This window comes from Xiphophorus couchianus, chromosome 23, assembly GCF_001444195.1.
Source record: "Xiphophorus couchianus chromosome 23, X_couchianus-1.0, whole genome shotgun sequence".
Taxonomy (NCBI): Eukaryota; Metazoa; Chordata; class Actinopteri; order Cyprinodontiformes; family Poeciliidae; genus Xiphophorus; species Xiphophorus couchianus.
In genome coordinates, this window is record NC_040250.1 from 16,470,137 (window position 1) to 16,491,691 (window position 21,555).

Sequence of the window (21,555 nt, forward strand, 5' to 3'; positions counted from 1 at the left end):
TATTTGAATTTGTTGTGACGTAGTCTGAAGAAAAAAATATCATTTAAAAAAATTCCATTTTAATATATTCTTTTCAGTCATTCTATATAAGCAAAGCAGATAATACATGTTTCCATCATAAAAAGGAAACGCCTAAAAAGTCAACACAACAGCTGGCACTGACACATAATAAAATGACAATAAACACATTGGTGATTTAAAGAGTAATGTATTAAACCAGATGATATATAATATTAACCTAGGAAAACACCTGCACAACAATGTTTATCTTACCTCCTCAGATGTTCTCCTCCTGTCAGGCAGCACTAGTGTGTTTGCATGACTTCCAGGTACTATAGTAGATCCAATACTCATTCTGGGTCCAACTAACATGTACCGTTTGTCTCCAGATCTGTACTGGATGCTGTGACAAAGTGTCCCATCATAATTAGTCTCTTGCAGATATTTAGAAGTATAGTCTGTAGATTTGGAGCACTGCATAGCAATCAGTACGATGATACTGATGATAAACAAAACAGAAACGGCTCCCAAAGTGATCATCAGGTAAAAAGTCACATGATCATCGTCATCATCCTTTGCAGCACTTTTAACATCAGAAGCTGCAAAAGCTTCTTTTGGCTCCACCAGTTTAACAATCACAGTAGCTGTTGCTGAGAGTGAAACGTTGCCATTATCTTTGACCATTATGACCAGTTTATGTTCAGCCTCGTCTGTCTCTGTGAATGAGCGAAGTGTTCTGATCTGTCCAGTGTAGCGGTCCAAACCAAACAGACTGTGGTCAGTAACTTCCTGCAGTGAAAACAGCAACCAGCCATTATATCCTATATCAGCGTCATAAGCTCTGACTTTAGTCACCAAGTGTCCTGCGTTCACGTTGCGTGGAATCTCCTCCACACCTTCAGCAGAACCATTGGAGCTGAGTGGATACAGGATGACTGGAGCGTTGTCGTTCTGATCCAGAATGAACACGTTCACTGTGACGTTGCTGCTCAGTGACGGAGTCCCAGAATCAGTGGCGACAACTTGGAACTGGAAAGTTTTTAGAGTCTCAAAGTCAAAACTTTTCAGCGCCACAATGTCCCCAGTTTCAGAATTGACATTTAGGAATGATGTCACAGTGCGGTCGTTACCTGCCGTTCTCATAAAGCTATATGTAATTTGAGAATTTTCTCCTTCATCCCGGTCTACTGCTTGCACCGAAAACACAGAGGCTCCTGGTGGGTTATTTTCTGAGATGTAAAACGCATAAGGGCTCTGCAAAAACTCGGGACTGTTGTCATTTGCATCTAAAATATTTAGACGTATTGTCCTTTGTGATTTTAATGCAGGTGTACCTGCGTCCTTAGCTATTATAGTGAGATCATAAACACATTTTTCTTCTCTGTCCAGCTCAGATTTGGTGACTACGGCAAACATGTTATCTTGAAACGATGGAGTTATTTTAAATGGCTCTTCATCAGCTACGTAGCTTAATATTTTTCCATTGACACCAGAATCTAAATCTGTGATACTAATAAGTGCCACTGTCGTTCCTGGTCTGGAATCTTCTGAAACTGCACTTGATAGAGAGGCAACTTCAATCACAGGAGGATTGTCGTTAACGTCTCCAATTTTAATAATAACACTTTTATACGTTTTGAATGGAACACTTCCTTTATCAGAGGCCTGTATATCAATATCATAGCTGTCTTTTTCTTCGAAGTCCACGTGTCCTTTAACAGTGATCTCCCCTGTGACAGAGTCGACACTAAATATCTCTTTAATCTGATCTTTAACGTCACTGCCAAATGAATAAACTACTTCCCCATTAAGTCCTGCATCCATATCTGTTGCATTAACTCGGATCACTGTTGTACCCACTGGAGCGTTTTCCTGCAACGACGCCGAATATTTTTCTTTGGTGAATATTGGCATGTTGTCATTCACATCAATGACATCTATGTATATTTCAACCGTGCCTGTCTTTGGTGGAGTTCCGCCATCAATAGCTCTAAGCACAAATTTATGACCATCTTTGGCCTCTCTGTCCAGCTGCCTCTGTAACTGCAATATTGGTGTTTTGCCGTCTCTACCGCGATCTTTAATTTCTAGCCGAAAATGTTCATTCTGACTGATTGTGTACTGCTGGACCGCGTTAATACCACCATCTGGATCACGAGCCATCTGCAGCTGGTACTGTGCTCCCGGTAATGCAGATTCTGAGATCTCCAGTCGCTGCATGTTCTCGGGAAATTTGGGAGCGTGATCGTTTAAATCTGCTATCTCAACTGTTACATAATGTATTTCTAGCGGATTTTCCAGAACTGTTTTGAGATTGACCAAACATGCATTATTATCTTTACATACTTGCTCTCGATCTATTTGCCGTCTAGTATACATGATCCCGTCGTTCTCGTTTACCGTAAAAAGAGGTTCGTTCAAGCCGGACATAATTCGGAATCCCCTCCTTTTCATCACAGTCGCGTCTATTCCCAGATCCTTGGCTAGATTTCCAACAACACTTCCCTCTTTAAGCTCCTCTAATATCGTATATCTCAGCTGCGCCGAAGCGGAATATAGAAATGAAAGCCAAATCCAAGCGGCGAGCATTGTGTATCGGTGTTGCCATGAATCCCGTCCTCTTTGTTTCATATCGTCCTGTGTAAATAAAAATCCACTTGCGCGCATGATTCTCCAGTTATCTACGTTGTTGTCAACACCACACGAAACAAATTCTTTCCTAGGTGTAATGTATGACACAAATCAACTAAACTGGTCCCCTTTCAGTTCTCCGGACACCTTCAGCAAAATGTCTTGCCCGAATGAAAAGAGTAATGTCTACATCGAAGGGAGGACGCGGAGACGGTATGAGGCATTATGTTGTTAATATACCGCCACCTTGTGAAAAGCGCATGGAATCATCAATGGATTAAAGGATATGCTTACGTGAGAATATTTATTTATCTTTAATATTTTTTTGTTGCATGAATACCAAGGGGAAGCAACGGATGAATACTGCTTTACATTAAAATGAAATTAAATTTATATTAAAAAAAGAAATTCTAATAATTTTCTGTTAAAATATTTTATGACAAGGAAAAAATATTTAAAAAGAAAACTTTTCAAACTTGGAGTGCATGAATAGATATGTTCTTACCTCTTCAGATGTTCTCCTCCTGTCAGGAAGCACTAGTGTGTTTGCATGACTTCCAGGTACTATAGTAGATCCTATGCTCATTCTGGGTCCAACTAACATGTAGCGTTTGTCTCCAGATCTGTACTGGATGCTGTGACAAAGAGTCCCATCATAATTAGTCTCTTGCAGATATTTAGAAGTATAGTCTGTGGATTTGGAGCACTGCATAGCAATCAGTACAATGATACTGATGATAAACAAAACAGAAACGGCTCCCAAAGTGATCATCAGGTAAAAAGTCACATGATCATCGTCATTCTCCGTTGCTGCACTTTTAACATCAGAAGCTGCAAAAGCTTCTTTTGGTTCCACCAGTTTAACAATCACAGTAGCTGTTGCTGAGAGTGAAACGTTGCCATTATCTTTGACCATTATGACCAGTTTATGTTCAGCCTCGTCTGTCTCTGTGAATGAGCGAAGTGTTCTGATCTGTCCAGTGTAGCGGTCCAAACCAAAAAGACTGTGGTCAGTAACTTCCTGCAGTGAAAAAAGCAACCAGCCATTATATCCTATATCAGCGTCATAGGCTCTGACTTTAGTCACCAAGTGTCCTGCGTTCACGTTGCGTGGAATCTCCTCCACACCTTCAGCAGAACCATTGGAGCTGAGTGGATACAGGATGACTGGAGCGTTGTCGTTCTGATCCAGAATGAACACGTTCACTGTGACGTTGCTGCTCAGTGACGGAGTCCCAGAATCAGTGGCGACAACTTGGAACTGGAAAGTTTTCAGAGTTTCAAAGTCAAAACTCTTTAGCGCTGCTATTTGTCCATTTTCTGAGTTGATATTTAAAAATGCCGTCACATCGTCTTTTCTCCCTTCTCTCAGAATATAATAGGAAATAGCTGCATTTTCGTTCATATCAATGTCTGTCGCGCTTACAGAAAGTACTGTTGCCCCAGCGGCATTATTTTCTGGTAAATAAAACTGCAATGTGCTTTCCGCGAAACGAGGACTGTTGTCATTCACATCAGAAACCTGAACACTGAGTGTTTTCACTGTAGATAAAGGTGGATTACCGCAATCACTGGCTTGTATTAATATTTCGTAAAGAGAAACCTTCTCTCTATCTAAATGTTCTTTTGTAACAAGTGAATACATGTTTTCTTTATAGGATGGCTTCAACTCAAAAGGTACATCATTAAGTATACGTGAAATAATCTTTCCATTAAGACCAGAGTCTTTATCTGTTACACTTATTAGAGAAATTGTTGTTCCAGGTTTTGAATCTTCTGATATTGTATTTGACAGAGATGTGACATCTATCTTTGGTGAGTTATCGTTTACATCTTTTATCTTCACAACCACTCTACACCTTCCTGTTAAAGGAGGCGTTCCCTTGTCTGATGCTTCAATGTCAATTTTGTAGATTTCAGATTCCTCAAAGTCCAAAGCTGCTTTTAATTTGATTTGACCTGTTATCTTTTCCAATTCAAATATGCTGTATATTTTAGGTGCCAATGTTTTAGCAATGCTGTACTCAATTTCTCCGTTTGTTCCCTCATCTGGATCTGTTGCATTAACTCTTGTAACAATAGTTCCTACTGAAGCATTTTCATATATCTGTACTTGGTAAACGTCCTGGCTGAAGGATGGACGATTATCGTTAATATCAAGCACAGTGACTGAAACATTAAGTGTCCCTGATCTCGGAGGTTTTCCTCCATCTTTTGCTGTAACAAACAATACAAGTTTCTTACTTTGTTCTCGGTCTAGAGGCTTCTTTAGCACTAAAAATGGTATTTTGTCCTCATCGCTTTGACTTAGGTCTATATCAAAATAGTCATTTGATGATAAACTGTATGAGCGGATTGAATTTACTCCTGCATCGGGGTCACGGGCCGCTTGCAGCTGAAAACGTGTGCCGATTGACGTATGCTCAGCTATTTGAATACGTTGCTCCGTTTTTGTAAAATTTGGGGAGTGATCATTCACATCTTTAATTTCAATAGCAACGTAGTGCATCTCTAAGGGATTTTCCACAATAATTTTTAGCTCCGTTACGCATACGCCTTCCCCGTGACATAGCTCCTCTCTGTCAAATTTCCTACGAACCTCCAAAGCACCGTTATCCATGTTTATATCGAACAGTCTGCTTTCTGACCCGGAAACAACTCGTAGCCGTCGATCAGTTAAATGTGCTTTCTCCAGACCAAGATCCTTCGCAATATTTCCAATGACGGTTCCCTCTTTTACCTCCTCCGGAACAGAGTACCTCAGTTCAGCCGCAGTCTGCTTCACGAAAATCAGGAGAAGGTGTAAAAGAAAAACACGCCGAAAATAGCCACGCGATCGTTTCCAGTTTGCCATCGTAATTCAGCTTCACATTCACTCCAGGTGTAATATTTATGGCGATGTTTTTTTCTTGATCAAACTCCCACATGAAACACTACATCTCTCGTTCTTTCATCAAAAATGCCCTGTGTGGTGGAACAGCAAACAAAAGGCTTGGTCTGAGTATGGACTGTCTCTGCCGGTTTGGATGTATTACAACGACACCTTGTGGACAACATAGTTTATTTGTTTATTTTATGAAAAAGGCTCCGTGACAAAGCTTTGTCGTCTGTGCGTTCAGAAAATCAGCATTTCTAGACAACGAGTCAACTGTGAATTAGTTCAGTCATTAAACAGAAATCATGTCGGGCAAGTTCTTTGCATAGCTGTGACAGGAACATCGTTCTTTTACATTAACAACAGATAACCATATAATTGGCTCCTTCATAACATAATAAAACATCGCTCAGTCAACGCGTGTTTTGTAAAATATTCCACTCATCCAAATATATGTGCCTCCTATCTGCCAGTCTCTTTTCCAGCGAGCCGATTGAATTCAGCACCACGGACAGCAAATGACCCCAATCCCTCAGTCTGCTCACTACACCGAAATGCGTTCTTAGCACTTAAAATTATTTCAATTTACAAACTTACTGCAAACAACCCAGATTGTGTAGAAACTACCAGAAAATGTGAACGTATGCTAAAGGTTGATTTTAAACAATACAAAAAAAAAAAAAATCTCGTTAAAATTTATCTTGGGGACAATGATTTATTCATGCAAATGAAAAGTTATCCATTTCAAAAATGAAATATAAGAAAACAATAAAGTATCTACAACAAAAGAGAAAAAACTTTTCAAAGACTAGAATTGAAGACAAAGCACTCAAGCTCTCTGACTTACTTCTGTTGGTAAGTCTGGAAGAAAACGAATTATGATACCCACGCATATAAAATATACAAAATAACAAATGGGCAATTACAAATAATCAATTAAACCAAAAAAAACACAAAGTCTAAAACTGTCTGATACCAACAAAAACAACAACAGTAAAATGGAAAGGAAACTGTCAGCGGGAATATTTCATGAGTGGGAAGAGTGACATAAAACAATGATTTCAAGTAAATGGCTTACCTCTTCAGATGTTCTCCTCCTGTCAGGAAGCACTAGTGTATTTGCATGACTTCCAGGTACTATAGTAGATCCAATACTCATTCTGGGTCCAACTAACATGTAGCGTTTGTCTCCAGATCTGTACTGGATGCTGTGACAAAGTGTCCCATCATAATTAGTCTCTTGGAGATATTTAGAAGTATAGTCAGTGGATTTGGAGCACTGCATAGCAATCAGTACGATGATACTGATGATAAACAGAACTGAAACTGCACCCAAAGTGATCATCAGGTAAAAAGTCACATCATTTTCCTCGTCATCCTTTGCTGCACTTTTAACATCAGAAGCTGCAAAAGCTTCTTTTGGTTCCACCAGTTTAACAATCACAGTAGCTGTTGCTGACAGTGAAACGTTGCCATTATCTTTGACCAGTATGACCAGTTTATGTTCAGCCTCGTCTGTCTCTGTGAATGAGCGAAGTGTTCTGATCTGTCCAGTGTAGCGGTCCAAACCAAACAGACTGTGGTCAGTAACTTCCTGCAGTGAAAACAGCAACCAGCCATTATATCCTATATCAGCGTCATAAGCTCTGACTTTAGTCACCAAGTGTCCTGCGTTCACGTTGCGTGGAATCTCCTCCACACCTTCAGCAGAACCATTGGAGCTGAGTGGATACAGGATGACTGGAGCGTTGTCGTTCTGATCCAGAATGAACACGTTCACTGTGACGTTGCTGCTCAGTGACGGAGTCCCAGAATCAGTGGCGACAACTTGGAACTGGAAAGTTTTCAGAGTTTCAAAGTCAAAACTCTTTAGCGCTGCTATTTGTCCATTTTCTGAGTTGATATTTAAAAATGCCGTCACGTCGTCTTTTCTCCCTTCTCTCAGAATATAATAGGAAATAGCTGCATTTTCGTTCATATCAATGTCTGTCGCGCTTACAGAAAATACTGTTGCCCCAGCGGCATTATTTTCTGATAAATAAAACTGCAATGGACTTTTCTCGAAACGAGGACTGTTGTCATTCACATCAGAAACCTGAACACTGAGTGTTTTCACTGTAGATAAAGGTGGATTACCGCAATCACTGGCTTGTATTAATATTTCGTAAAGAGAAACCTTCTCTCTATCTAAATGTTCTTTTGTAACAAGTGAATACATGTTTTCTTTATAGGATGGCTTCAACTCAAAAGGTACATCATTAAGTATACGTGAAATAATCTTTCCATTAAGACCAGAGTCTTTATCTGTTACACTTATTAGAGAAATTGTTGTTCCAGGTTTTGAATCTTCTGATATTGTATTTGACAGAGATGTGACATCTATCTTTGGTGAGTTATCGTTTACATCTTTTATCTTCACAACCACTCTACACCTCCCTGTTAAAGGAGGCGTTCCCTTGTCTGATGCTTCAATGTCAATTTTGTAGATTTCAGATTCCTCAAAGTCCAAAGCTGCTTTTAATTTGATTTGACCTGTTATCTTTTCCAATTCAAATATGCTGTATATTTTAGGTGCTAGTGTGTTAGCAATGCTGTACTCAATTTCTCCGTTTGTTCCCTCATCTGGATCTGTTGCATTAACTCTTGTAACAATAGTTCCTACTGAAGCATTTTCATATATCTGTACTTGGTAAACGTCCTGGCTGAAGGACGGACGATTATCGTTAATATCAAGCACAGTGACTGAAACATTAAGTGTCCCTGATCTCGGAGGTTTTCCTCCATCTTTTGCTGTAACAAACAATACAAGCTTCTTATGTTGTTCTCTGTCTAGAGGCTTCTTTAGCACTAAAAATGGTATTTTATCTTCATCGTTTTGGCTTAAATCTATATCAAAATAGTCATTTGATGATAAACTGTATGATCGTATTGAATTCACTCCTGCATCGGGGTCACGGGCCATTGGCAGCTGAAACCGTGTGCCTACGGCAGTATGTTCAGCTATTTGAAAATGTTGCTCTGTTTTTGTAAAATTTGGGGAGTGATCATTGATATCCGTAATTTCTACAGCAACGTCGTGCATCTCCAACGGATTTTCAACAATAATTTTGAGCTCCACGAGGCATGCGCCTTCACCATGACAAAGCTCCTCTCTGTCAAATTTTCTACGAACCTGTAATCCTCCGTTGTCCAAATTGACATCAAACAATGTGTTTTCGGACCCGGAAACAACCCGTAGCCGTCGATCAGTTAAATGCGATTTCTCCAGACCAAGATCCTTCGCAATATTTCCAATGACGGTTCCCTCTTTCACTTCTTCTGGAACAGAGTATCTCAGTTGAGCCGCAGCCTGCTTCGCAAAAATCAGCAGAAGAAAAACATGCCAACGGCAGTCGCTCGATCGTTTCCGGTTTTCCATCGTTATTTAGCCTCACATGCGCTCCTGGTGTACCATTTGTCACAATTATTATGTTCTATATCAAATCCCGACACGGTTTCTTAATTCTCCCGTTCTTTCATCAAAAGTGCCCTGTGCGGTGGACGAGCAAACAAAAGACTTGGTCTAATAAGGGAATCTTTGCGGTGATATGGATATATTGCAACGACACCTTGTGGACAAACATGGTTTATTGTATCTATGGAGATTTCAAATTGACACAGCTTTGTTTTCGTTCCTTTCATTAAATAAACACGTCGAAGCAATAAGTGAACACAGAAATACATCAGTCATTAAACATACATAATTGCGGGTGAATTTTTTTGTAGGCGTGACCTTAACAGCTTCCTTATGTGCTTTAAAGAAATGATAACACAAAAAAACATGGAGGACTCGGTGTGTTATGTAAAATATTTTACTCAAACCAAATCTATGTACACTGCTCTCTCTCTCGCCAACACTGTTTTCCAGAAAGGCAATCAAATTCAGAACCACGGACAGCTAATCCCGCCATTTCCACCCTCAACCCGGTGAAACTAAATATGATCTGTTAAAGCATTGCAGTGCTTTAACCTTTCCTGAAACTAGCTATATTATTTAGAAACTGATAGGAAATATGACTGTATGTCCAAGTGTATGTTTACACATTTCTAAAAAATAATAATAATAACTTAAACATTTTGTGGGGAATTAGACAGATTTCATCAAGCAAGATGTAAAGAATAAGGTGACGAGAATGTATTCAGAACACAACCTAGAAATAACTGAACAATGTTTAGAATTAAATACACTTTTAGTAAATGTTAAAAAATAAACTGTGTCTTAAATGCTTTAAGCTAAATAATATTGTTTTAAAAAGTACTCAAGTATTCTGATAACTGCAAAAAAGCCTGTGTTCAGAGGTATGCATATGTAAAAAAGGAAATGAACACTGACAGACTCTTCAGTTAAAGAGCAGAAATTCCAAGTCTGAAATGTTCTTTTTCCTAAACTATTATTGCAATGAATTAGGAAAAGTGGTGAGTGAAAGGAGTCAAAACTGAAATAAGCCAAAGTTTCTAATTGCACAGGCTGCCACTTCAGATGTACTTCCTTTCAGGTAGTACCAGTATATTTGCATGATTGTTCAATACTGTAGTACATTACATGCTCATCTGGGGTTCAACTAACATGTAGTTTGTCTGCAGATCTAAACTGTATGCTGAAACACAATGTTCTACCTTAGTTAATCAAATAAACTGGTCCCTTTTCATTTCTCCAGACATCATCAACAAAATGAGTAGCTTGAATGAAGGAGATGGTTTCTGCGTCCCAAACAGGCAGAGGAGAATGTATCAAGCATTATAATGTCAGTGCACGGACACCTTGTGAGAAACATCTACTGTAAAATGATCTATTAAAGGAAATGCAGATGTGTAAATAACTTTTTCAATCTTTAATCAAACAGTTTATTTTTAACAATACCAAGGAACAGCAACAGACCCATAATGCGTTATATTGTATTGAAACAAAAATGAGATAACTTTTCAAATATCATTCAGGTTCTCATCAGAAAAGATCACTAAAAAAAAGGAAAAACACAGCATTTCTTTCCAAATTTGGAATGTATGAATAGATATGTTCTTACCTCTTCAGATGTTCTCCTCCTGTCAGGCAGAACAAGGGTGTTTGCATGACTTCCAGGTACTATAGTAGATCCAATACTCATTCTGGGTCCAACTAACATGTATCGTTTGTCTCCAGATCTGTACTGGATGCTGTGACACAGTGTCCCATCATAATTAGTCTCTTGGAGATATTTAGAAGTATAGTCAGTGGATTTGGAGCACTGCATTGCAATCAGTACGATGATACTGATGATAAACAGAATTGAAACTGCACCCAAAGTGATCATCAGGTAAAAAGTCACATAATTTCCCTCATCATCATTTGCTGCACTTTTAACATCAGAAGCTGCAAAAGCCTCTTTTGGTTCCACCACTTTAACAACCACAGTAGCTGTTGCTGAGAGTGAAACGTTGCCATTATCTTTGACCATTATGACCAGTTTATGTTCAGCCTCGTCTGTCTCTGTGAATGAGCGAAGTGTTCTGATCTGTCCAGTGTAGCGGTCCAAACCAAACAGACTGTGGTCAGTAACTTCCTGCAGTGAAAACAGCAACCAGCCATTATATCCTATATCAGCGTCATAGGCTCTGACTTTAGTCACCAAGTGTCCTGCGTTCACGTTGCGTGGAATCTCCTCCACACCTTCAGCAGAACCATTGGAGCTGAGTGGATACAGGATGACTGGAGCGTTGTCGTTCTGATCCAGAATGAACACGTTCACTGTGACGTTGCTGCTCAGTGATAGAGTCCCAGAATCAGTGGCGACAACTTGGAACTGGAAAGTTTTCAGAGTTTCAAAGTCGAAACTCTTTAGCGCTGCTATTTGTCCATTTTCTGAGTTGATATTTAAAAATGCCGTTACATCATCTCTACTCCCTTCTCTCACAATATGATAAGAAATAGCTGCATTTTCGTTCATATCAATGTCTGTCGCGCTTACAGAAAGTACTGTTGCCCCAGCGGCATTATTTTCTGGTAAATAAAACTGCAATGGACTTTTCTCGAAACGAGGACTGTTGTCATTCACATCAGAAACCTGAACACTGAGTGTTTTCACTGTAGATAAAGGTGGATTACCGCAATCACTGGCTTGTATTAATATTTCGTAAAGAGAAACCTTCTCTCTATCTAAATGTTCTTTTGTAACAAGTGAATACATGTTTTCTTTATAGGATGGCTTCAACTCAAAAGGTACATCATTAAGTATACGTGAAATAATCTTTCCATTAAGACCAGAGTCTTCATCATTTACACTAATGAGGGAAATTGTTGTTCCAGGTTTTGAATCTTCTGATATTGTATTTGACAGAGATGTGACATCTATCTTTGGTGAGTTATCGTTTACATCTTTTATCTTCACAACCACTCTACACCTTCCTGTTAAAGGAGGCGTTCCCTTGTCCGATGCTTCAATGTCAATTTTGTAGATTTCAAATTCCTCAAAATCAAGAAGTGCTTTTAGTTTTATTTCCCCTGTTAATGAGTTCATTTCAAATGTTTCATATATTTTTGGTTGCAACGCCTTAGCAATAATGTATTGAATTTCTCCGTTATTTCCCTCATCTGGATCTGTTGCAGAAACTTGTGCAACAACAGTGCCAACTGATACATTTTCATATATCTGTACTTGGTAAACGTCCTGGCTGAAGGATGGACGGTTGTCATTGATATCGAGAACAGTGACTGAAACATTAAGTGTCGCTGATCTCGGAGGTTTTCCTCCATCTATTGCTGTTACTAACAGCAGAAGTTTCTTTCTTTTTTCCCTGTCTAGAGGCTTTTTTAGCACTAAAAATGGTATTTTGTCTTCGTCGCTTTGACTTACGTCTATATCAAAATAATCATTTGATGATAACGTGTATGTGCGGATTGAATTCCCGCCTACATCGGGGTCAGTGGCCGCTTGCAGCTGAAATCGCGTTTCGACTGCAGTATGTTCGGCTATTTCAAAATGTTGCTGTTTATCTAGGAAACTTGGGGAGTGATCATTTACATCTGTAACCTCCACAACAACGTGGTGCATTTCTAGCGGGCTTTCAACAATGATCTTTAGCTCCATTAAGCATGCACCGTGACATAGCTCTTCTCTGTCAATTTTCCTACGAACCTGTAAGGCGCCGTTATTCGTGTTAACACTGAAAAAGGTATTTTCAGATCCCGAAACAATACGCAGGCGTCGATCAGTTAAATGTGCTTTCTCCAGACCAAGATCCTTGGCAATATTTCCAACGACGGTTCCCTCCTTCACCTCCTCCGGAACGGAGTACCTCAGTTCAGCCTCAGTCTGCTTCGCGAAAATCAGTAGAAGGTGTAAAAGAAAAACAGGCCAACTGTGGTCATTCGATCGGCTCCAGGTCGCCATTATTTCTCAGCATATCACGTTTTCCTCTTTTTTTAGTCCATGGATTAATTTTTTAATTCAGACTGTGGGCTAAGATTGCTTCAATTTACTGTTCTTCCATCCGATCCACCATCCGCTGTGCAGCAGCAAACAAAAGATTTCATGAAAGACAGTCTAGGGTCAGTCTAAATCAATTATGTTGTATTGCAACGACACCAAGTGGATATTACAGACCAGTTTTTGAATACGCTTTGAGTCCTGCAATATGCTGCTGAAAGATATGCGTTATGTAGATCCAAAAGTCAAGGCAGGAATACAACTACTAAACATTCAAATTAATCTAGTTAATACATAAAGCCAAATATATATATGTTCCCCGTTACCGTAAGATACATGTATTTTGTTTTCTTTTTTATGTATAACTTGGAATATGTCTTCAGCTTGCATTACCAGCGACTCATGCGTTGCAGTTAAGTCTCGATCTTTCAGAAAACGATGTGGGGGAAAAAATAGATCTGTGAAATGCAAACCGTCTTTCATTTTAACCTCATTGCAATTATGTAATTCAGCACCAGAGACAGCTAATGTCTCTTATTACACAGTTGCGTTTCTCAACCAGCGCGCTACTTGATCATTTAAACAATCGTTAAAGTAAAAATCTAAAAAAAAAAATCATAAAATGTATTTTTAGATTCTGTTTGAAAATACACCGTGATGCATTGAAGTGTCCCTAACACATGTAAAATAAATTAATTACAACTGCTCATTGAAATGTCTCGGAAGGATTTTATTCATTTATGAATATCTACAGTTCAAGGAGTCGGAAAACATGGACAACGGAACTTCTGAACCTGTCAGCAAGCAATAATAAGAGTCATGACTTTAACCGTGTTCTGATCCAGTCCACCCGGCCAGATTCAGCTCTATTAACACATCCTGCTCGGGTTTTGCCCGTTTTCTACTCACTTCAGGGGTAATAGACGCCGAGTCAAGCCACATATTGCATGCAAGGGATTTGACTGACAGCAAACTCAACTCATTGATTGACCCGTGATATAGATCACAGCAGAATCCAAACAACAACATCTCAACCACCACAATGGACCACTGGACATACCGTCTGATGTTACAGAACTGCTCAGTGCGACGGAGCATATTTATGAATTTAATATGGAGCAAAATAATAGGCTAATCTGAACTGTTTTCTTTATGGTTGAGTCAGCAGTGGATTCATATAAAACATTTTTTTTTTTTTAAATGAGATCGTTTAAGCTCTTCAAAACTACAACTTTCTCCATTGCTGAGAGTAACATACTCGGAGAATCGACATCTTGTGCGACATCACATCCCTCCCGAGTTCCTGCCCATATTAACAACCACTATGCAAACTAATAGAGAGTCTCGGTGACGCTCCAGCCGAACCAGACATTTACCAGACAGAGTGAAACTTGCCATTGGAGAATAAACGTCAATCGCGTTTTACGTGGCCGTGAATATCAGAAATCCATTCTAATAAAACTTTGAAGTGAAACAACAATTAGAACCAAGTCAGATGGTGCAAAGTGAATAGTCTTTAACATGAAAAAGCAAGTGAAGTTTGCAGATACAGGATGAAGATAATGATTATAGAAAAATTAAACACTTAAGTGAACATCAGTTAAAAAAAAAACATCTTTATCCTCGTCATCCTTTGCTGGAGACCAAACAAAACGGTTCTCTAAGCTCCACCAGGTTCATAATTATAGTAGCTCTTACAGAGTGAGCGTTACCATAGCCTTGAATTAGTATGATCCGTTCATGTTCCGTTTGATTTGTCTCTCAGACTTCATCTTGTTCCTCTTTCTCGGGGGAAGCAGTTTGCTTCAGTACCAGGGACAGTGTTTGACGCAATTTTGACAATTCGCTGCACGAAAGACATTTTTGTTAAGTTGTTGTTGTGACGTGCATACTAACTTATGAAGAACGCGTGAAAAATGATCAAACTACGATGAAAATCTGCGTTTACATGTTATTGGTGTCTTGGTGGCTTACATTGCCTTCATCGATGCACAGCGAAAATGTAAGGTGGCGTGTCTGTGTTTAAAAGATAATTGCAGAATAACTGAATATTGACTAAAATAATATTAAAAACAATACTGACGAATGTCGTGCTGAAATGCGCTTGTTTCAAAAAGGTTTCTTATGACAGTTTTGCTCTGTTAGCAACTGTTGAGACGCTTATCAAGGACACGCACACACAGTTTGTTACACACATGGAAGTCTTCACTTTTACACAAAGGCTTTGTAGAAATAGAAACTTAAGCTGACGTAACACATCGGGTGATCACTGGGCGTGTTTTTAGATATAACCAATGATTCCTCCGTTTTTGATCAGATGCTGTATAATTTCGGTTATATTCACTCCACAACAAATTAGATTGTAAGCGTCTCTCTTTTCTAGCGCTAAAAAAGAATTAAAAAAAGTAAACTCTGATTATTCTGTGTGGCTGATTTCCTGTTCGTGCGCTCACACGCTTTTGGTCCTTCGAGTTTAAATCACAACACAACGTAAGAAATATTTGGCAGTTTAAACCAAGCTGTGACGAAATTATTAATCAAAACAAAATTAAGACAATACATTTTCTCTAAAATGATCTGATATCAACTATATAATAGCAATGAATCTATGTAAAAGAAATTAATCCACAAACAAGAATAGATAAATAAATGAATACATTGCCTACCTCTTCTGATGTTCTCCTCTTGTCAGGCAGAACAAGGGTGTTTGCATGACTTCCAGGTACTATAGTAGATCCAATACTCATTCTGGGTCCAACTAACATGTATCGTTTATCTCCAGATCTGTACTGGATGCTGTGACACAGTGTCCCATCATAATTCGGCTCTTGGAGATATTTAGAAGTATAGTCTGTGGATTTGGAGCACTGCATTGCAATCAGTACGATGATACTGATGATAAACAAAACAGAAACGGCGCCCAAAGTGATCATCAGGTAAAAAGTCACATGATCATCGTCATCGTCCCTTGCTGCACTTTTAACATCAGAAGCTGCAAAAGCTTCTTTTGGCTCCACCAGTTTAACAATCACAGTAGCTGTTGCTGATAGTGAAACGTTTCCATTATCTTTAACCATTATGACCAGTTTATGTTCAGCCTCGTCTGTCTCTGTGAATGAGCGAAGTGTTCTGATCTGTCCAGTGTAGCGGTCCAAACCAAACAGACTGTGGTCAGTAACTTCCTGCAGTGAAAACAGCAACCAGCCATTATATCCTATATCAGCGTCATAGGCTCTGACTTTAGTCACCAAGTGTCCTGCGTTCACGTTGCGTGGAATCTCCTCCACACCTTCAGCAGAACCATTGGAGCTGAGTGGATACAGGATGACTGGAGCGTTGTCGTTCTGATCCAGAATGAACACGTTCACTGTGACGTTGCTGCTCAGTGACGGAGTCCCAGAATCAGTGGCGACAACTTGGAACTGGAAAGTTTTCAGAGTTTCAAAGTCGAAACTTTTCAGCGCAGATATTTGCCCGGTATCAGAATTCACATTCAAGAAGCTCGTTACGTCATTTTGTCTGACTACATTATATATTACAGCTGCGTTTTTACTGACATCGTTATCTGTCGCACTTACTGAAAAAATTGAAGCACCAGCAACGTTGTTCTCTTTCAGGTAAAATTGTAACGGGTTTTGTGAGAATTGCGGACTGTTATCATTCACATCTGATATTTGAATTCTGAGAATTTTAACCGCAGATAACGGAGGTTCGCCGCAATCCGTTCCTTTTATTGTTATTTCATATTGTTGCTCATTTTCTCTGTCCAGAAAATCTTTGGTGACAACGGAATAAATGTTCTCCTTGTAGGAAGGCTTTAGCTCAAATGGCACATTACCGGCTATCTGCACCATCACCTTTCCATTAACACTTGAATCTTTATCCGTTACACTAACAAGTGAAATCACTGTACCCGGCTTTGAGTCTTCAGAGACAGTGTCTGAAAGTGATGTGACCTCTATTTCTGGAGCGTTGTCATTCACGTCTTTTATCTTTATAATAACTCTGCATCTCCCTATAAGTGGAGGCTGTCCTTTGTCAGATGCTTGAACATCTAGCTTAAAAGTGTCAGAATCCTCAAAATCTAGAGCATTCTCCAGTGTTATTTCTCCACTCACGCGATCTAACCGGAATACTTCATATGCTTTACGCGGGAGTGTTTTGCTGAGGCTGTACTCTATCTCCCCATTTGTTCCTTCATCTGGATCTGTTGCATTTAATGTTGTAAGAGTTGTGCCAACTAATGCATTTTCTTGAATTTCAATTTGATAAATCTCTTTATTGAATGCTGGGCGATTGTCGTTACTGTCAAGGACAATAATGGAAATATTAAGCGTCGCCGATTTTGGAGGTTTGCCTCCATCAGCCGCTGTTAAAATAAACTCGTGCTTTTTCTTTTGTTCTCTGTCTAAGGACTTTTTTAATACTAAATATGGCACTTTCTCCTCCTCACTCTGGATTACCTCAATATCAAAATGCTCATTTGACGTTAATGTATACGTGCGGATGGAGTTTATTCCAGCATCCGGATCGCGGGCCGCATCCAACTGAAATCGTGTTCCTAGTGACGACTGTTCCCCTATTTCAAACGTTTGTTCGTTTTCAGAAAAGCTGGGATAATGATCATTTACATCCGCTATATCGACAACAACATGGTGCATCTCCAAGGGGTTTTCAACGAGAATTTTCAGCTCCATTAGGCACGCGCCACTACCGTGACAAATTTCCTCTCTGTCAATTTTTCTACGAACCTGTAAAGCACCGTTGTCTGAATTCACCTCAAAATACGCCTCCCTGGATCCAGGCACAACACGAAACCGACGATCAACCAGCGAGGCTTTATCCAAACCAAGATCTTTCGCAATATATCCCACAGCGGTTCCTTCGTTTACCTCCTCTGGGATGGAGTACCTCAGTTCAGCCAGAACTCGTTCCGCGACAATCAGCAGTATGGCGAAATAAAAAACAAACCAGCCACGGTTAGATGATCTAAACAGTCTCTCCATTGTTTCCAGACTCGCACGTCCACTTTGGTTATTTTTTGTATGTCAGTTCCAGTTTTCAAAACCGATGCAAATGTGATACCACCCTTCCCTTCCTCTTATGTTGCCTACATCTCCGGCTAACAGCTACCTAACAAAAGATTTTACCAGTGGGAGGAACCAGGAATCTTAACGGTTTGCTGTGTTATAGTGACACCAAGAGGGAAACATTGCATACTATTTAATTTGGTCCGCTATTAATACAACCATGCAAATTTAAAAGTGCATATCCTAATCCCTTCTTAGTTGCACGTAATAGTAAAGGACGTGCGGTTAAGAAAGTAGAAAAGAAGGAGCGACATGCTTGTGTCAGAAAAGGTGAGTGATAAAAAAAATTGTTCACATGCTGCAAAAATGAAGGTTACGAGGTTAGCTATAAATTCGTTAAATCAGTCATTTGTGCATATCGCCAATGCTTAAATGACATCAATACAACTAAATGAAACAACACAAGATTTAAGTGTAGCTGCTCCTTCAGTTTCAGCAAAAATTCCGAAAGACCTCAAACTTGAAATTGTTTGACAGGTTGCTTACACAGAACAGTTCCTACTCCAGTACTTGGTGACAAAACAAATCACACACACACAAAATCAATATATCTTTATGGCAGTGTAACCTATCTCTACAAGTGTACGTTTTTTTAAAGTCACTAATGATATATTCTGTCCGATAGGATGCAGCAAACGCTTCCAAATGAAAAGATAATAAATTACCTACCGCTTCAGATGTTCTCCTCCTGTCAGGCAGCACCAACGTGTTTGCATGACTTCCAGGTACTATAGTAGATCCTATGCTCATTCTGGGTCCAACTAACATGTAGCGTTTGTCTCCAGATCTGTACTGGATGCTGTGACAAAGTGTCCCATCATAATTAGTCTCTTGGAGATATTTAGAAGCAAAGTCTGTGGATTTGGAGCACTGCATGGCAATCAGTACGATGATACTGATGATAAACAAAACTGAAACTGCGCCCAAAGTGATCATCAAATAAAAAGTTACGTAATCCTCCTCGTCATCCTTCGCTACACTTTTAACATCAGAAGCTGCAAAAGCTTCTTTTGGCTCCACCACTTTAACAATCACAGTAGCTGTTGCTGATAGTGAAACGTTTCCATTATCTTTGACCATTATGACCAGTTTATGTTCAGCCTCGTCTGTCTCTGTGAATGAGCGAAGTGTTCTGATCTGTCCAGTGTAGCGGTCCAAACCAAACAGACTGTGGTCAGTAACTTCCTGCAGTGAAAACAGCAACCAGCCATTATATCCTATATCAGCGTCATAAGCTCTGACTTTAGTCACCAAGTGTCCTGCGTTCACGTTGCGTGGAATCTCCTCCACACCTTCAGCAGAACCATTGGAGCTGAGTGGATACAGGATGACTGGAGCGTTGTCGTTCTGATCCAGAATGAACACGTTCACTGTGACGTTGCTGCTCAGTGACGGAGTCCCAGAATCAGTGGCGACAACTCGGAACTGGAAAGTTTTTAGCGTTTCAAAGTCAAAACTCTTTAGCGCAAATATTTCTCCATTTTCCGAGTTGATGTTTAAAAATGATGCTACACTATTTTCATTTATATCTCTACGGATACTGTATGAAATGGCTGCGTTTTCGTTCAAATCATTGTCTGTGGCGCTAACAGAGAATATCGAACCTCCTGCAACGTTATTTTCCGCTATGTAAATTTGTAATAAGTTATAGGAAAACTGAGGACTGTTGTCATTTACATCTGAAACTTCAATTTTTATGCTTTTAATGGTAGATAATGGAGGGTCACCGCAGTCAGTGATTTCTATTTGGATGTCATAATCTGACACGTCCTCTCTGTCCAAATTGTCTTTGACAACAATTGAATATATGTTTTCTTTATAAGACGGCTTTAATTCAAAAGGTACATCATTGATTATATTCGCTATTATTTTTCCATTCATGCCGGAATCTTTATCGGAAAAACTAAGTAATGATATAACCGTCCCCCGTTTTGAATCTTCAGATACAGTATTTGACAGGGACGTGACTTCAATTTCTGGTGGATTATCATTTACGTCTAAAATCTTTAATATCAATCGACACTCACCCGTTAATGGAGGCGTCCCTTTGTCTGATGCCTCAACATCCAGTTCATACGTGTTTTTTTCTTCATAATCCACTAAACCCTTTACAACTATTTCTCCCTTTACTTTGTCCAGTTCAAAAATATCAAACACTTTGCGCAATAATGTTTTTCCAAGGTTGTACTCAATTTCCCCGTTGACGCCTTCGTCGACATCAGTCGCATTCATTCTAAACACTGTTGTACCGAGAGGAATATTTTCTTTTATTGACAACTGATAAATCTCCTGACTGAATATGGGACGGTTATCATTGTTGTCCAAAACAATAATGTTGATATTTAATTTCCCGGACTTCGGAGGTTTACCGCCATCGACAGCCGTCACCACTAATTCGTGTTTGTCTTTTTGTTCTCTGTCTAACGACTTCTTAAGGATCAAAAATGGAATCATTCCTGTATCGCTTTGACGTATGTTTATGTCAAAATATTCATTTTGTGTTAAAGTGTATGTACGAACTGAGTTTATTCCGGCGTCTGGATCGTGAGCATTGTGTAGCTGAAATCTCCGTCCAGGAAGCGTATGTTCCGCTATTTCTATTGTCTGCTTTGTTTCAGGAAAACTAGGAAAATTATCATTAACATCAGTAATTTCTACAGTGACATAATGCATTTCCAAGGGGTTCTCAACCAGGATTTTTTGCTCTACTAGACATGAACCGCTGTCTTTACAGAGCTCCTCCCGGTCAATATGGCTAATGACGAATAGCGCCCCGTTATTCTGGTTTACTTCAAATATAGGATCCTTACTTCCAGACACTACACGAAATCGGCGTTCCGTTAAAAAGCTGATATCAAGTCCGAGGTCCTTTGCAACGTTGCCAACAACAGTTCCGTCTTTTACCTCCTCTGGGACCGAGTACCGAATCTGAGCAGAAGCTTCTTTCTCTGATAAAAGGAGCAAAGCGAAATAAAAAGCCAGCCAGAAGCCATCCCTTCTCCGAGATTTCCTGTAGAAGTCCATATTGGTACAGCAATAACGTGTAATCCCAGCTGACTCTTAGTTCATTAAACGACTGTAGCAATATCTCAAGCTTAGCATGCTTTCAGAATCAAAAGCCTATTTTATACAGTGGCGTGGCTTATTGTCCTGATGCGATACACTGAGACCAAAAAAAAAAAAAGAAAGAAAGAAAAGGCTCTAAAGGGGTGGGAAGGATTGGTTAAGGATTTTCCAAACGGATAGTGACACCCAGAGGTCTTCAGTGAGAAAGAGCATGTTTTGTAAAATTATTAACATATGTACTGTATATATTATGTCATATTAAAAGAAGTGACTTTGGGTGTCTTGAGTCACAAAACCCATTCACTCTCTGTATGTTCACTCTACCTTTGCAGCATTCCACAGCTAGTGAAAACTGTTGAAATCACTTATAATAGAACAGCTTGATTTCAGCACCATGGACAGCAAAGACCGCACCGACCAAAACATGGTGACAACAACGTCAGACTGCTTG

At 39.5% G+C, this 21,555-nt stretch overlaps 5 protein-coding genes across 8 annotated transcripts in view; all 5 read right to left on the bottom strand.

Moving 5' to 3' along the window:
• The window catches only part of LOC114138898 (protocadherin alpha-C2-like), a 191,399-nt gene that overhangs the window by 149,006 nt on the left and 20,838 nt on the right, over nt 1-21,555 (bottom strand). Inside the window, exon 1 of one of the 4 annotated variants that reach the window (XM_028008385.1) lies at nt 18,708-21,196. The exons of 2 other annotated variants lie outside the window; for them this stretch is intronic. In XM_028008385.1, the coding sequence (XP_027864186.1) occupies nt 18,708-21,062 (2,355 nt within the window). In that variant the 5' untranslated portion in view covers nt 21,063-21,196. Of the gene's footprint in view, nt 1-6,584; nt 9,063-18,707; nt 21,197-21,555 lie in introns of those variants that run through there. One more of the 4 variants, XM_028008387.1, reaches the window with a different exon arrangement.
• LOC114138902 (protocadherin alpha-3-like) lies at nt 254-2,867 on the bottom strand. The gene has a single exon (XM_028008393.1). The coding sequence runs from the start codon at nt 2,665-2,667 to the stop codon at nt 265-267; it is 2,403 nt and encodes an 800-aa protein (XP_027864194.1). The 5' UTR covers nt 2,668-2,867; the 3' UTR covers nt 254-264.
• LOC114139579 (protocadherin alpha-8-like) lies at nt 2,863-5,620 on the bottom strand. Its single transcript, XM_028009601.1, has 2 exons — nt 3,137-5,620; nt 2,863-2,877 (listed from the first exon to the last, which is right to left on the bottom strand). Exons 1-2 carry the CDS (start codon nt 5,483-5,485, stop codon nt 2,863-2,865), a joined length of 2,364 nt encoding a protein of 787 aa, XP_027865402.1. The 5' UTR covers nt 5,486-5,620.
• Nucleotides 8,937-13,056, bottom strand: LOC114139580 (protocadherin alpha-8-like). The gene is made up of 2 exons (XM_028009602.1): nt 10,570-13,056; nt 8,937-8,948 (listed from the first exon to the last, which is right to left on the bottom strand). Exons 1-2 carry the CDS (start codon nt 12,910-12,912, stop codon nt 8,937-8,939), a joined length of 2,355 nt encoding a protein of 784 aa, XP_027865403.1. The 5' UTR covers nt 12,913-13,056.
• On the bottom strand, nt 14,710-18,053 carry LOC114139581 (protocadherin alpha-7-like). Its single transcript, XM_028009604.1, has 2 exons — nt 15,615-18,053; nt 14,710-14,751 (listed from the first exon to the last, which is right to left on the bottom strand). Exons 1-2 carry the CDS (start codon nt 17,952-17,954, stop codon nt 14,710-14,712), a joined length of 2,382 nt encoding a protein of 793 aa, XP_027865405.1. The 5' UTR covers nt 17,955-18,053.

Coding starts and splice junctions, on each gene's coding strand:
- LOC114138902 (XM_028008393.1), bottom strand. CDS start 2,667: ATGCGCGCAAGTGGATTTTTATTTACACAGGACGATATGAAACAAAGA.
- LOC114139579 (XM_028009601.1), bottom strand. CDS start 5,485: ATGGCAAACTGGAAACGATCGCGTGGCTATTTTCGGCGTGTTTTTCTT.
- LOC114139580 (XM_028009602.1), bottom strand. CDS start 12,912: ATGGCGACCTGGAGCCGATCGAATGACCACAGTTGGCCTGTTTTTCTT.
- LOC114139581 (XM_028009604.1), bottom strand. CDS start 17,954: ATGGAGAGACTGTTTAGATCATCTAACCGTGGCTGGTTTGTTTTTTAT. Junction 14,752..15,614: donor AGAGGAGAACATCAGAAGAG/GTAGGCAATGTA, acceptor CTGGTACTGAAG/CAAACTGCTTCCCCCGAGAA.